Source organism: Perognathus longimembris, chromosome 7 (genome assembly GCF_023159225.1).
Source record: "Perognathus longimembris pacificus isolate PPM17 chromosome 7, ASM2315922v1, whole genome shotgun sequence".
Classification (NCBI taxonomy): Eukaryota; Metazoa; Chordata; class Mammalia; order Rodentia; family Heteromyidae; genus Perognathus; species Perognathus longimembris.
The window spans coordinates 26,289,755-26,306,235 of NC_063167.1; the positions used below are offsets into that span (position 1 = coordinate 26,289,755).

At 42.4% G+C, this 16,481-nt stretch overlaps 2 protein-coding genes across 2 annotated transcripts; both read left to right on the top strand.

Annotated features, from left to right (window-relative positions):
• The first annotated feature begins 1,945 nt into the window (after positions 1-1,945).
• On the top strand, positions 1,946-6,655 carry Exo5 (exonuclease 5). Its single transcript, XM_048351000.1, has 3 exons — positions 1,946-2,105; positions 2,613-2,755; positions 5,208-6,655. Exon 3 carries the CDS (start codon positions 5,237-5,239, stop codon positions 6,356-6,358), a length of 1,122 nt encoding a protein of 373 aa, XP_048206957.1. The 5' UTR covers positions 1,946-2,105; positions 2,613-2,755; positions 5,208-5,236; the 3' UTR covers positions 6,359-6,655.
• Positions 6,656-11,658: 5,003 nt separating this feature from the next.
• LOC125355660 (ras-related protein Rab-31-like) lies at positions 11,659-12,273 on the top strand. Its single transcript, XM_048352105.1, has one exon. The coding sequence runs from the start codon at positions 11,677-11,679 to the stop codon at positions 12,271-12,273; it is 597 nt and encodes a 198-aa protein (XP_048208062.1). The 5' UTR covers positions 11,659-11,676.
• Positions 12,274-16,481: the final 4,208 nt, after the last annotated feature.

The following is a 16,481-nucleotide window of genomic DNA, read 5'->3' on the forward strand; positions in this document are numbered from 1 at the left end:
GCCATCAAAGAAGCATCAGGTGAGCTGATGTATGCCCATAATCACAGGCTGAGGCAGAAGGGTTGCAAGTTTAATCAAGGCCAGAACACTCAAAAACTTGCCTCTCCCAACACGCACACACACAGAGAACAGCAATATCTTAACTTCAGCAAGACAGTCTGAAGTTCTAGCTGAGCTGAATCCCCCATAAGTAGCAGTACTCTCCACTGCAGAAGCCACAGAGAAATTGTGTGTGTGTGTGTGTGTGTGTGTGTGTATTTGAAGAGTAGCCAAACCTTCAAGCCAAGGTCTCATCTGGGGAAGGAGGGGAAACCTTTCTGCCAACTGTTCCATTCCCTGACTTCTAAGGCTGAGACTCCCTTTAAAGCTACTAACCCACTTAGAGGATATAATCTTGGCTGCAATCCTTTTGATTGAAATGGAGAATGACAATCTTAATGACAGAGTCTACAAGGGATAATTGGCCATTCATAGCATTTCACAAGATATTTCTATTAGCAAGTTAACACACAAGAGTGGTACAAATTTCTACTTAATAAGCATTTATTAGTATTAATTAGTTAACATTATTTGTGAAAGCTGAGCACTGTTTAGGATCACAGTGATTTTGTGTTTATTTTTCAATCTTATTAACACTTTATTAAAGCTTTAATTATTCAGTGTTAATGGATTTTCCCTCTGTTCCTTTCCCACAACCACTGCCCAAGTGAGACTTCAAAGCCCAGGACCTCCATTATATCTAGTCCTACTTTATAGCTTCATCTCACTTACCTTTCTTCTCCCCATATGGACTCTAAATTCAGTATATTAGGAGTTATTAGTTTGCAACAATTCGTTTAATTTCCATAGCTAAAATTTGATTGATTATAGTAATCTGAGGAAGTCATCAAAACAAATTAAGTGGGCTACTTTTAAGTTTCAAAGTATGGAATGGTTAGAAAGATCTTGAAAATATGGAAGGGAGTGGGAATATGGCCTAGTGGCAAGAGTGCTTGCCTCATATACATGAAGCCCTGGGTTCGATTCCTCAGCACCGTGTATACAGAAAAAGCCAGAAGTGGCACTGTGGCTCAAGTGGAAGAGTACTAGCCTTGATCAAAAAGAAGCCAGGGACAGTGCTCAGGCCCTGAGTTCAGGCCCCAGGACTGGCAAAAAGAAAAAAGAAAACATCATGGAACTCAGGAGCTTCAGTGCATGCTAACAGTATGAAGAGGAAAAAAGGATGCTTTCCTACAGAACTCCAGATCACTACTACACCAAAATTGACAATACCTAAAACAAAAAAGCACTTTAAAAATTGACTTCTGTAATGGAAAGAGACAGAGATTCTCATTTTGCATTTTTTTTCACCTAGGGATATTCTGTATTGTCACAGAACCTTCACTTAAGATACCATCTTTTTCTCTCCATTGCTATGAAATTCCAGCTGGTTGTAAATCACGTTTTCTGTGAAGAAAAGCAAAGAAGTGAATGTCATAAAAGTCAGACAAGTGGTTTCCTAAGGAAGTGTATTTGGGAAAGGCTTGCCATTGTTCATTTTTTTTGCTCCGATGGTAAGTCGGCTGCAAAAGCATTATGCTTTCCTTCGTCTTATATTTGAAAATGTAACCATTACATCTTTCCAATTAGAAGGTTAAACTCAAATAAACTGGGAAACCCACAAAAATAAAGTGGGGGGGCACCTGCGTCTTTGAACAGCTGGCTGGGATTCCTTTAGCAGGGAAAGGAGGGGCGAGAGGCTATATGGGTGGGGCACACTGCGCATGCGGGAGAGGCGGGGGGTGAGGCGGGGGGTGGGGCGGGAGGCCGGGGAGTGTGACAGGTCGGCGCAGACCTTCTCGCGAGAGAGGTAGCAAGTTCACACTGGAACCGAGAATCGCGCACACGGTGGGCTCCAGGGAGGGACTGCCCGGCACCGGCAAGGTCCCCCGAACTCCATCCTCGCGAGGACAGGGCGACGCCGCGGAGGCCTCTGGGAAGAGGAGGTGCTCACGCTGCCGCCACGCCTTCCGGGCTCGGGCTCCGGGCCGCTTCCGGGTGCTCGGTCGGAGAGAGTCCGTGCATTTCCGAGGCTTTCTGGAAGCTGGAGGGAATCAGGCCCGGAGGTTAGTGGAGGCCACGAACCAACGGGCTACGGGGTTGGTCTGAGCCCAGGCGTGTCGCCGAGACCGCCTTCCTCCCATCCCCCTCCTCGGGAAGGAGGGAGGGAGCAGCCCCACCTGTCACCCCTAGCGGGGCGGGCTCGTCTGGATGGATTCTGGGCCTCTGTCTTGGAAGACCCGGCGGTCATACTCGAGACCTTTTCTGGACCGGCGTCTTGGTCCGTCCTCCGGGACGTTTGTATGAAGTGTTTATTTGGTACATTTAGGGCGGTCTAGGCACTCCGGCGGATAGTGGTTTGGGGTTTGAGGAAAGAGAACTCGTCCAAACTAATCAGAATGTTGAGGATGAAGCAAGGAAGTGACAGTTCTGCAGGAGCGGAACCCATCGGAGAGGCAGAGCCCGTGGCCTGAAATGTTCTTCTAGAGTATCGAGACTGAGGTTGGAGCTAGAGGAAGGAACCGACCTGGCAGCTTCGGGAGCACCTTAGTTCTTAATCCTTCCACTTGCAGGGAGCAGGGGCTGCATCAAGTGACTGCGGGAGTCGTGCTGGCTCCCAGTGAGAATCCACATTGTCACCTAGGGTCTGAGGTGGATGGTCACGTGCACTATGGATAGAAGGAAAGGAAACATCTGAACGTGAAGGAATGGTCAGGTGAGAAAGGTCCAAATGCCCCCATTCTACCATAGCAAGGCTCCTAGTGATTAATTTGAGTTCTTCCATGCAGACATGATCTTCAGAGCTTCTTTCTCTTCCTCTAGCTTTGTCCTTTCCGTTTTCTTTTCTTTCTTTTTTTTTTTTTTTTTTTTTTTTTTTTTTGGCCAGTCCTGGGGCTTGGTCTCAGGGTCTGAGCACTGTCCCTGGCGTCTTTTTGCTCAAGGCTAGCCCTCTGCCACTTGAGCCACAGCGCCACTTCTGGCCATTTTCTGTATATGTGGTGCTGGGGGCTTCATGTATACGAGGTGAGCACTCTTGCCACTAGGCCATATCCCCAGCCCGTCCTTTCCGTTTTCTACCCTTCCCTGTCAAGTGGAAAACAATCAAGTCCCAGATGAGTTGGAGCTTCCTCTTTCCTAAAGTTGAATCATGTTTGTAGAGGGAATAGATTAGGATGTGAGAGGAAAGCCATATTTATTGTATACTACGTTTTATCACTCAATGGCTACATAGCTGACTAGCGTTAGAGGAATACTCTACTCCACCTACTACATGTGTGTGCTTGAACATGCATGTGTAGGTACTAGGACTTGAGCTCAGCGCCTGAGTGCTGCCCCTTAGGGTTTTTTGTTGTTGTTGTTTTGTTTGTTTTTTTGTTTTGGCCAGTCCTGGGGCTTGGGACTCAGGGCTTGAGCACTGTCCCTGGCTTCTTTTTGTTCAAGGCTAGCACGCTACCATTTGAGCCACAGCGCTACTTCTGGCCTTTTCTATATATGTGATACTGAGGACTCAAACCCGGGGCTTCAACATGAGAGCTGATATATTTGCCACATTTATCTCTTATTTGAATAACAAAATGGAAACACTTGCTCATAGTTACCTCTGTCAGTACAGATTCTGCTTAAAATTATTTTTCTGGCACTCAAAAGTCAAAGATGTGAGAGACAAAAAACAAACAATGTATATAGTCTTTGTTTCCTAAAGAACAGGGTGGGAAGTTCGAATATAAATTAGAATGTTAGGGAATTCTTCTGTTGGGTATGAAAATAGTATTGTAGTGATGTAGAAGAATCCTATTTGGAAATTTGTGCTGAAGAATTTATTTATTTTTATTTTTTTAATTTTTATTTGTTCTGTTTTTGTTGCCAGTGCTGGGGCGTGGACTCAGGGGCTGAGCACTGTCCCTGGCTTCTTTTTGCTCAAGGCTAGCATTCTACCACTTGAGCCACAGCACCACTTCTGGCCATTTTCTATATATGTGGTGCTGAGGAATCGAACCCAGGGCTTCATGTATACGAGGCGAGCACTTTACCACTAGGCCATATCCCCAGCCCCTGTGCTGAAGAATTTAGATCTGCAGTTGACCAATCATTTACTTTAAAATAGGTCAGCCAAGAATATGTACTGGTATATACATAAGTGCTCATTGTTCTGTGGCTTCGACTTCTATGTTTTGGAAATACTTCCTAGTTTTAAAAAAAAAACAGTACATATCCCTACTTAGGGTAATTAAATAATAAATGTAAATCACTGAACTTAGTGTAGCATACAATAACTGCATAATGCATGTTCACTTTTACTTACAGCAATATATTTTGGGATTTTAGGCATGCTTAGAGATAGTTAATTCTCTTTTTACCTCTACTTCTCTCTGGTGGTACTGGGGATTGAACCTATGACCCCACGCACATGAGACAAATTTACAGACCTGCCTCTTATCTCTCCAGTAGCTGGGATTACAGATGTACACCACCATGCCCAGCAGTAAGCTAATTTCTCATTGAGGGAGAAAATAAAATTAGTGGCAGACACTAATTTCTATAATGTAAGGGGAATAATATAGAAAGTCTGTAAGGATAAGTTAAATCCAACAAGAGCTTCTACTCACTGCCTTTCCGTTAACTTATCTCAAGATCTATAGTTATTAAGAATGATAAAATGATCAAGTCAGGAGACTTCAGAAGCAACACATGACAAACCTCAAATCTCCCTTTAAATTTGAGTGAATTGAGATGAAGAAAGGTGATTTACTTAAAGTTACACACAATATATTGTTGGAAAATCTAGGAATAAAATTATTCCTCAACTTAAAAAAATTCTACCATACTGGGCATGTATCTCAGTGCTAGATTACCTGCCCAGTACATACAGTATCCTGAATTCTATCCATAGCACTGAAAAAAAACATGGATGATAGAAGGACCAGTTTCATATAGTGTATGTATATGTAACTCGTAAGCATTATTAACTGGTTTCTTTAAAGAAGTAATTTGTAAGAGCTGGGGACACAGTGGTAGAATGTTTACCTAGCATGCACAAGGCCCTGAGCAGTTCAATCCCTAGGACTGCAGATAGAAGAGCTGTGTTCTTTTTGTCTCACTGGAATTTGAAAGTGCTTCTGAGGAGGTCTTTTTATTGGGAAAATGCATTTCTTTAAAATGTCATGCAGGGCTTCCTTGCTCACTCCAGAGCTGTGCCATGGCTGAGGCTAGGGAAGAGGAAACAGTGTCAGCAGAAGCCTCAGGGTTCTCAGATCTGAGTGACTCAGAGTTCCTAGAGTTTCTGGACCAGGAAGATGATGAAAAATCATGTGCTTCGCTTAGCAAGCCTGACTCTTCCTCTGAACTCCCTGAGAAGGATGACAAGCCTGCAAGTTTACAGAACTGGAAAAGAGAATTGGATGTCTCATCACCCATGGAGAGATTCCACCTAAAATATTTATATGTCACTGACCTGTCTACTCAGAGCTGGTGTGAATTGCAGATGGCATATGAGAAGGAGCTTCCTGATGTTTTGACACCTGAGAAGGCAGCTGTTTTGAACACTGGTGCTAGCATCCACCTAGCTAGAGAACTAGAACTTCATGATCTTGTGACTATCCCTGTCACCACTAAAGAAGACACTTGGGCAATTAAGTTTCTGAACATATTATCAATGATTCCTACCCTGCAGTCAGAAGGGCGCATCAGAGAATTTCCAGTGTTTGGGGAAGTGGAAGGTATGTTTCTTGTTGGAGTGATTGATGAGCTGCACTATACAGCCAGAGGAGAACTAGAACTAACAGAACTCAAGACACGCAGGCGCCCTATGCTCCCTCTGGCAGCTCAGAAGAAGAAAGACTGTTTTCAAGTCAGTCTGTACAAATGTATCTTTGATGCCATGGTGCAAGGGAAAGTGACGCCAGCAAGCCTAATCCAACACACTAAATTGTGTCCAGACAAGCCACTGGGTCCTTCAGTGCTGAGGCATGCCCAGCAGGGAGGCTTTTCTGTGAAGTCTTTGAGTGACCTCATGGAGCTAGTCTTCTTGTCTCTCACACTATCTGACCTCCCAGTTATTGATACCCTGAAGATTGAGTATATTCATCAAGAAACTGCCACTGTGCTGGGTCAAGAGATTGTAGCCTTTGAAGAAAAAGAAGTGAGAGGCAGAGTTCAGCATTATATGGCCTACTGGATGGGCCACCGAGCGCCTCAAGGGGTCGATGTGGAAGAAGCTTGGAAGTGTCGGACATGCAACTATTTAGACATCTGTGAGTGGAGGAAGGGTGGTGGAGGGCTCAGCTCTGCACTGGAGCCTCAACCCAAAAAAGCCAAATGAACCGAAGTTCTGCTTTCAGCAATGTCTATCAGCCTGTTCTAATGTATCTGAGTAAGTGGACCAGTCTCTGACCTGCTTTTGAAGATATTGTTCTCATTTTTTTATATATCTCCAACTTTAGATTGCATTCAAATCTAGGACTGAGGCTCAAGGACAAGTAGGAGAGATTTGAAGTGTACTGTCCCTTAAACTTTGTCATGGACTTCCAAGATGCTCATCATATCTGGGAGAAAGGTATCTTTCAGTTGTTTTCCTAAGAAAAAATTTCAGGTTCTAATAAATCTTCCTTTTGCTCAGCCAAGTCCTTTATTTTTCAAATATTTTCTATATTTCTATGTTTTTCATAATAAAATGTAATGCTATCTAGGACAGTTTAACTTATTTTTATTCTTATAACCTTTGCCTCCCAATGATACCAATTATACATAATTGTAGTCTATCACAAGCCCTTAAATACATGCATAAACATTTGGAACAGAGTTGATAGAATGAGCATATCAAGAAATTAAAATAAGTAGAGTGTTTTCCTTTATTTTTAGAATTTATTGTTATTGCAGAGGTGATAGAGGGGTTACATTTTCATGCATCAGGTAATGAGTACATTTCCTTTTGTACAGTATCATCTCTTCCCTCATTCTCCCCCATTCCCTCCCTTCCATCTCTACACACAAGTTGTATAGTTCACTTTCTTTTCTTTTTTTTTTTTTCCTTTCTGCCAGTCCTGGGGGCTTAAACTCAGGGTGTGAGCACTGTCCCTGAGCTAGCACTTTACCACCACTTGAGCCCAGCACCACTTCCAGCCTTTTATGTTTATGTGGTGCTGAGGAATCGAACCCAGGGCTTCTTGCAATGCTAGGCAAGCACTGTATCACTATACCACATTCCCAGCCCTATAGTTCACTTTCATCAATGTCCAGTGTGCTCCACTGCTGCACTTTTCACCCTTTTTCCTTGGATTCGGTGCCCTCCCTGCTCCCCTCTCATGCATACACACATGAATACATTGTATATAAGGTAAAAAATACAGACTCATCAGAAAAAGCTGGGAATGTGGCTTAATGATAGAATGGTTGTCTAGCATGCATGAAGCCCTGGGCTTGATTCCTCAGCACCACATAAGCAGAAAAAGAAGTGGTGCTGTGGCTCAAGAGGTAAAGTGCTAGCCTTGAGCTAAAAGAAGCTAGGGAGAGTGCTCAGGCCCTGAGTGCAAGCCCCAGGACTGGCAAAAAAAAAAAAAAAAAAAAAAAGAAAAAGAAAAAACAAACTTTAAAAAAGTCTTTTGGGAGGCTGGGAACATGGCCTAGTAGTAGAGTACTTGCCTTGCATACATGAAGCCCTCAGTTCGATTCCCCAGCACCACATATACAGAAAATGGCCAGAAGTGGCGCTGTGGCTCAAGTGGCAGAGTGCTAGCCTGGAGCAAAAAGAAGCCAGGGGCAGTGCTCAGGCCCTGAGTTCAAGCCCCAGGACTGGCAAAAAAAACAAAAACAAAACAAAAAAGTCTTTGGGGCTGGAATGTAGCTCAGTGGCAAAGCACTTGCCTAGCAAGTGCAACATCCTGGGTTCAATCCCCAGTACCAAAAAAAGAAAAGACCAAAAAAAAGTCTCTTCTTTTTTGTTCCCATATCTTTGTAGTTCATTTCAGTATGTATATTATTTTCTATAAATATAAAGAGGCGCTTAGGCATTGCACCTTTGTGATTCTCTCCTAAGATTATCCTCTTTTGGTCTCACTGTATCTAGAGTCCTGTGTAATTTGTCATATCCCAGTGTAATTTAGGTCTAACTTCCACATATCAGAGAGAACATGTGCCATTTGTCTCTGATCTTGGCTTACCTCACTTGACATGATTTGTTCTAGTTAGCAGAGTATTTTCAATGAGATATTAAAGGGAAGAAAAAGTCAAAGTGGCAGTATTAGGTATGGAAATTATAGATCAAATAACATTCATACACTGAAATCCAGCAATACTGCCAAGAAAAAAAAATATTTTTGCTTTTTGTGATCCTGTGGTTTGAACTTAGTGCCTCATCTTTGCTCGACAAGTACTCTACTAGCTTAAGAAAAAATTTTATGTGTACAACAAATATGAAGAACAAGAGTTGCACTTTCACAGTAGCAAAAGCCTAGAAACTACCCAGGCACCCACCACCAGTAAAGTTGATTATGTGGTACAGCTACAAAAACAAAAGAACTACTATAGCATGCAATATATGCATGAATTCAGCAATGCACTAAATGAAAGAAGTCCCAAGACATTACACACAGCATATTACCCTTTGTATAAAGTAAAAAATACCAATGGCAAAACATTTTAAAGAAAATCTAAAGGTGATGGAGAGAAATCTCTATCTCAAGACAGTTGAGTTCTTAGTTATAACCATCACCAGAAAGGCCATAGGAAATGATAGAGATATCACCTGGAAGGTAAGCACTTATTTATGGAAATACTCCTAGATAATTTGTAGAAGTAGGTGGATAGAAGTATGTCAGTTGGTGGAGATAGGATTTCTTTATTAATAGAAACTATTTTGATTGCAACTCATTCCATGAGATCAGATGTGGAATTTTTCAGTTTCAACAAGTTGGCATTAAAGATTTTCTTTTTTTTTTTTTTTTTGCCAGTCCTGGGGCTTGGACTCAGGGCCTGAGCACTGTCCCTGGCTTCTTTGTGCTCAAGGCTAGCACTCTGCCACTTGAGCCACAGCACCACTTCTGGCCGTTTTCTGTATATGTGGTGCTGGGGAATTGAACCCAGGGCCTCCTGTATACGAGGCAAGCACTCTTGCCACTAGGCCATATCCCCAGCAAGATTTTCTGATTTTGGTTCATTTCAGATGTTAGAATCCAGTGCTCAACTGGTATTATTATAGGCTCTACTAAGTTTGGAGTTAAACTAGGGGTTATATAGTAAGCTGGACTTTGTGGGTGAGCTAATAATCTTTAAGAACTTGCTCACGATTCTGTAGCATTTTATGAGGCTAGTACTTTACCACTAGGCCATATTCCCAGCCCCTCTGTAGCATTTTATTGGTACTATAAGGAAAGGAAAATGAAACCAGTTGTTAACTAGATCAAACAGACATATGGAACACTAACCACCATCAACAGAATAGCATTTTTTTCCTAAGCACAAATAGCACATTGTCCAAGACAGACTACAAGTTAGGCCACATAGTAAGTTTCAACTGATTTTTTTTTCCTTTTTGTGGTACAGAAATTTGCTTTTGGTGCTCTGCCAATTGAGTCCCACTTTTTGCTAGTTATTTTGGAGATAGAATCTCAAAATTTTTGAGCCCTCCCAGGCTTCAAACATTATCACCCAAAAATATGTGCAGACAGTGCCAGTGGCTCATGCCTGCAATCCTAGCTACTCAAGAGGCTGGGATCTAGAGATCTCAGAGATAAGAGTTTCACTAAGACTTTTCTGCCCAGCGTGGCTTGGAATCTCCATCCTCAGATTTCATCCTCCTGTGTAGCTAGGATTACAGGCATGAGCCACCAGCTGCCTCTCTGTGAGACACTTATCTCCAATTAACCACTAGAAAACCTGGGAAGTTACATGTGACTCAAAGTGGTAGAGTACTAGCCTTGGGCAAAAAAGCTCAGGGACAGCACCCAGGCCCCAAGTTCAAACCCCATATCTGACCCCCCCCTCCAAAAAAAATCATCCAGATCCCAGCTTCCTGTGTTGTCAGTGTGAGCCACTGGCCATTGCAAATCTTAATACATAAAACATTATTTACCAAGTGTTTCCTCCATCTGCAACTGGATGTGATTTAAAATCAGTAAAAGTAGTAAAACATAAATCCACAAGTTTGTGGAAACCAACACATTAATGAATCAAAGATAAAAGTCACAAAGGAGGGGCTGGGGATATGGCCTAGTGGCAAGAGAGCTTGCCTCGTATACATGAGGCCCTGGGTTCAATTCCCCAGCACCACATATACAGAAAATGGCCAGAAGTGGTGCTGTGGCTCAAGTGGCAGAGTGCTAGCCTTGAGCAAAAAGACGCCAGGGACAGTGCTCAGGCCCTGAGTCCAAGGCCCAGGACTGGCAATAAATAAATAAATAAATCACAAAGGAAATTAGAAAATACAGATGGATGAAAAGACAATATTGTGAAACTTAAGGGAAATAGTAAAGCATTGCTAAGGGAGCAATTCACAGCTATAAATGCTTACATTGTAAAATAAAAAATCCCAAATCAATAACCTTTCAAGCTTAAGGAACTAGAAAAGAAAAAACTAAGCTTGCAGAAGGAAGGAAATATTAGAGTAAGGATAAATAAAATAATAAACAATAGGAAAGGTAATAGAGAAGACTCAAATTACTAAAACTAGAAATGAAATAGAGATAATGACTACCAATTGCACAGAAATATAAAGGACTGTAAGAGAACAAGTATATGACAAAAATTGAATGACCTTCATGAAATGAACAAATTCCTAGAAACGAATATACCAAGAGTAAGTCATGGAAGACTAGGAGATTAACATCCATCTGTAGACAAAACATCTCTTAGCTATACACTAGCTTTGCATGTGTTTTCTGAGACAGTGTGCTTGCACACCAAACAAGTTGCACCATCAGATGGACTTATTACAGACAAGTAGCAAGGGATGACAGTAATTTGCCACGCTAGGTAAGCCGACCCTCAAGTCTCAGGACAGCTTCTCAGGGCTATGGAGGTTTGTCTGTGTGCCACTCTGGAAAGCAACATTCCCTGGGATTCATACCCTAGAGTTAATGACATGAAAATCTAAAAATCTTAAAAATCTATTTCCGAGAGGCTGGTCTGTTCCAGCCAGCTTCTTATCTCAGGATGCTGCCCTCCCAATACATTCTATATTTATGCTTGAGAACTCCAAGCAAGAAAGGGAAGAAATGACATCAGTCCTACGCTACCCAGAAAACTGTCCCACAATATGAGATTGAAAGAGAAAAAATGTAATTTTTGAGAAGAAAAGGGTCTGGATTTAATGGCTTTACTGGATAATTGTGCAGTTATTTACAGAACAAGTACCAGTCCTTTCCAACCTTTTTGGAAAAACTGATCATAAAAGAACAACATTCTATGAGGCCAGCATTAACCTGGTATCAAGGCCAGACAGTGTCATTACCAAAAAGGAAAACTACAGACTAAAATGCCTTATTTAAATAGATGGCAGTGGCAGGGTGGAGGCAGCAGCTGGGCGGAGCCAGCGCCTGGGCGGGGCCAGCGCCTGGGCGGAGCCAACGGGCAGCACGTGACTGAGTGCGGCTGGCCACGCCCAGGAAGTCAGCATCTGGTCCACCCGCCGGCCGGCCCCAGCACATGTTGACAATCCGAGAGCTCAAAGTGTGTCTTCTCGGGGACACGGGGGTTGGGAAGTCAAGCATCGCGCGTCGATTTGCCGAGGATAACTTTGAGCATAACGTCCATCCCACCATTGGGGCATCTTTTATGACCAAAACTGTGCCTTATGGAAACGAGCTTCACAAGTTCCTCATCTGGGACACCGCGGGTCAGGAGCGGTTTCATTCCCTGGCTCCCTTGTACTATCGAGGATCCGCCGCGGCTGTCATAGTGTACGATATTACCAAACAGGATTCATTTCATACCTTGAAGAAATGGGTTAAAGAACTGAAAGAACACGGCCCAGAAAACATTATAATGGCTATTGCTGGGAACAAATGTGACCTCTCGGATATTAGGCAGGTGCCTCTGAAGGATGCTGAGGAATATGCGGAATCCATTGGTGCCATAGTGGTTGAAACGAGTGCTAAGGATGCTGTTAATATCAAGGAGCTCTTTCAAGGAATCAGCCGCCAGATCCCACCCTTGGACGCCAATGAGAATGAAAGGAATGAAGTGATCAGGCTTGGGAGCCAGCACGCACCAAGATGCCAGCATCAGCGGCGGTGCTGTTGACTGGAGGACCATGGCACAGGGAACTCTATGAGGCCAGAGCCCTAGCCCCTTCAGGGACCTGCCGTTGGGGGCTGGCATCTACCACATTCTTGGAAGACCTGCAGGGAGCAAGCAGGAAATGTCCCTTGAAAGATATTTTAGAAAGCTCTGGAAAACCCTACCATATCACCACAATATGGCCTTTTAGTCCAGGAAATTACCTATTAGGTAATAGGTATAGTTGCCTTTTTTGTTGAAGACATTAGAAAACTTTTAGATTATTACACAAGTCTTAAAAGCACTGCTTACTCTGACTTCTGGTGTCCCCTACCTAGCCAGATTTTAATAACTTTTCCAGGGCCCATTGCCTTCATTGCCCCATCAATTTTTGCCAAACATAGTTAATATAAAAGCTAGCTTTGGATAAGCTTGTGTTACATTTCTGGTGAATATCTGAGAAGTGTAACTGGACCATCACTCAAGTTGAGACTTGGCTTCTCTAAAGAGGAGATAGATGCATTTGAAACCATCATCTTCATTTTTTACTTAATGAACATGTTGCTAAGTTTTGGTCATAATAAACAGATCACACCAGAGTAGAATATTGCATACAATTTGGGAATTGGGAGGTCTGGTTTTAAAGAGTCAATTAGGTAGTCATATGTAAGCAGTAATAGATGGAAGGTATGAATATTATCCAGGAGACCACTCAACATTCATCACTCCTAATAAACTTCTATACTCTGTAAGAAGCATTTACTCCACAGAGTATTATTTCACCAAGAGAATATAACATGTTATCATACCTAGGGCAAAAATTAACTGTAGAATATTAAGTCTAAATTGTAGGGCAGACTTCTAATAATAACTATCAGAAGTTACAGCAAAGTCAGACAGAGGAAGTATTGCCACCATAAAATCCTAGCCCAAGACTGAAAAATCAGTGTAGGCTTGAGGACCATAACAATAAGACCAACTAGAGATCCAACCTGGTAAATCCAATGAACTGAGATCAGTGAAAACTTTTCTTTTCAAATGCCCTGTCTGGTCAATTAGTTATCTGACTCCTAAGGACGTAAAGGCAGAGAACATATGGAAAAGGAAGAACAGCTTTTGCTACTGAAAATTCAAATCCTGTTACTACTCTAATGGTCATAAAAATTTGGCATCAAAAAGTATTTGGTTTTAGGGGCTGGGAATATGGCCTAGTGGTAAAGTGCTCGCTTCATATACATGAAGCATTCACTGGGTTCGATTCCTCAGCACCACATATATAGAAAAAGCTGGAAGTGGCGCTGTAGCTCAAGTGGTAGAGTGTTAGCCTTGAGCAAAAAGAAGCCAGGGATAATGCTCAGACCCTGAGTTCAAGCCCCAGGACTGGAAAAACAAAAAGTACTTGTTTTTTGTTTTGTTTTTTTTTAATAGGGCTTGTATTGGCAGATAACTCTTACCTTTTTCTTTTGTTTCTGTTTTGGTTTTTTTAAGCAGGCAATCTAAAGCTGAGCTACACATCTAGCTCTTTGTTGTGAGGACTGTCTTTGACAGGGTCTTCTTATCCAGATTACATGCCTAGACTATGATCTGCCTATTACAGGCTAGGATAACAGGTGAACACCACTGTGTCAAGCTTTCCATTGATCTGGAAAATTTTTTGCCAAGGCTGTTCTCAACTATGATCCTCCCAATCTCAGCCATGAGCTACCAGTGTCCAGGTTGGAGGTGATTGTTAGAGATAGGGGAACTAGTGCCTTTTGAGAGAGGCCAGAAAAGCTACATGGGCACAGGCTCAGAATTGAGTCACCATTCAATATCATAAAAACATGCAACTTGCTGGGCACCAGTGGCTCATTCCTGTAGTCCTAGCTACTCAGGAGACTGAGGTCTGAGAATTAAGGTGCCAAGCCAGCCAGGGCAGCAAAGTCCCTGAGACTGCTCCAATTAACCACAAAAAGCAGGAAGTGGAGCTGTGGGTCAGGTGGTAGAGTGCTCAGGGACAGGACCAGCAAAACAAGAACAACAACAACTAGTACCTTCTTTCCATGAATACTCATAACCATCAAACCTTAAGTAATAAGTTATGATGTGAAAGTCAGGAAAGAAACCTTGAGCTTAAGATGTCCATTCTCCCCAAGTAGATATATAGATTCAAGACTCTGGGCACAGACAATTCCACGATACATTTATAGAGATGAAAGGACAGATAATTTCCCCTTTCTTTGTAATTCACACTGTTTATTGAGTAGTATGTGGAGGCTCTGGAAATATAGTCATGAAAGAAACAAGAATATACACTATGATAAAACATGTTACATACCCTATGAAAAAAAGGAAAATAAACAAGAGTGAAAAGAACTCCCCACATTTCTGCTCATATAACCAGGTGTGTGATGGTACACTGAACTAGTCAACTGAGAAGTGCTAAATTGGGGATAGGAATTAGGAGATTGGTTTGGACCCATTAAACAGATGTTAGATATACTGAGAGAGCTTAAATAGATATAAGAATTAAGGTCTTTCTTCTTTTCTTTTTCTTTTTTTGTTGCCAGTCCTGGAGACTGGACTCAGGGCCTGAGCACTGTCCCTGGCTTCTTTTTGCTCAAGGTTAACACTCTGCCACTTGAGCCACAGCGCCACTTCTGGCCGTTTTCTGTATATGTGGTGCTGGGGAATTGAACCCAGGGCTTCATGTATTCAAGGCAAGCACTCTTGCCACTAGGCCATATCCCCAGCCCAAGAACTAAAGTCTTGAGTTGAGCTGGAATATGAGGGCTGGAGCTGTGGAGATTTGTCCACCAGTGTCATACAAACCAAGAGAGGACCAGGTGCCAGTGACTCATGTCTGGAATCTTAGATAGGAAGCTGAAATCTGAGGATCGCAGTTCAAAGCCAGCCCGGGCAGAGACAACCACTCAGAAATTGAAAGTGGCACTGTGGCTCAAAATGGTAAAGCCCTAGCCTTGAGCAAAAGAACTCAGGGACAGTGCCCAGGCCCTGAGTTCAAAGGCCAGGACTGGCAAAAATAACAACAACAAAATAAAGCCAAAGTACCTATAGAATCAGAATGAATTTCAAAAAGGAAAGGTCCAAAGCCAAATGCTTGAGTATTGTGATGTTTTTAAGGCAGAACAGAGGAAGAGTCCAATAAAGGAAGTTCAGAAGCTGTCTCAGTGAGGTGGGAGATGTTGATGTTCTAGAAACCATAAGAAGTATTTCAAATATAGCAAGGATAAAGAAGGAGGGGACAGAGAGACAATTATAATTTTCCAAGTAGAATTTAACTGATTGCTTGTCAAGAGCAGTTTCAGTACTGTAGTTAGGGTTGAAAACAAATTGCAATAGATTAAGGAAAAAAGTGGGGAAGACTGAGGAAAAAATTAGCAGTAAGCAACTAAATGTAAGAAAAATTGTAAAGGAATGCTAGAGAATAAAACCATTGCTCAAGCAAACTGTAGTCTGAGAAACACTTTTTTATTTTTTTACCAGATGAGATAAGTACGTGGGTAACATTGAAATTTAATGGCCATTAAGTCAAGTCAGATCTTTTTTGTTTTTGTTTTTGTTTTCTGCCAGTCCTGGGCCGTGGACTCAGGGCCTGAGTACTGTCCCTGGCTTCTTTTTGCTCAGGTTAGCACTCTACCACTTGAGCCACAGCGCCACTTCTGGCTGTTTTCTATATATGTGGTGCTGGGGAATCAAACCCAGGGCTTCATGTATATGAGGCAAGCACTCTTGCCACTGGGCCATATTCCCAGCCAAGTCCAATCTTAATGGTATCAAGTAATAGTACATCTCCTCAATTCATTCACCCTCCTACACTCCTAACATTTTATAGAATCTCAGATGTCATTCATTAGATGCTGTATTAATTTACATACTAATAAGAAAGAAAAACAATGTTTCTGGTTAAACTGTGGCATTCCATTACTTGTAAGATAGCAGTTTCACATATATTTAAAAAATTTTTTGGGGCTGGGGATATAGCCTAGTGGCAAGAGTGCCTGCCTCGGATACACGAGGCCCTAGGTTCTATTCCCCAGCACCACATATACAGAAAACGGCCAGAAGCGGCGCTGTGGCTCAAGTGGCAGAGTGCTAGCCTTGAGCGGGAAGAAGCCAGGGACAGTGCTCAGGCCCGGAGTCCAAGGCCCAGGACTGGCCAAAAAAAAAAAAAAAAAAAAAATTTTTAAGTATATAAGCTTGCTGGACTCTTGTGATTCATGCCTATAATC

Excerpts from the sequence above, each read along its gene's own strand:
- Exo5 (XM_048351000.1), top strand. The coding sequence starts at position 5,237 with ATGGCTGAGGCTAGGGAAGAGGAAACAGTGTCAGCAGAAGCCTCAGGG.
- LOC125355660 (XM_048352105.1), top strand. The coding sequence starts at position 11,677 with ATGTTGACAATCCGAGAGCTCAAAGTGTGTCTTCTCGGGGACACGGGG.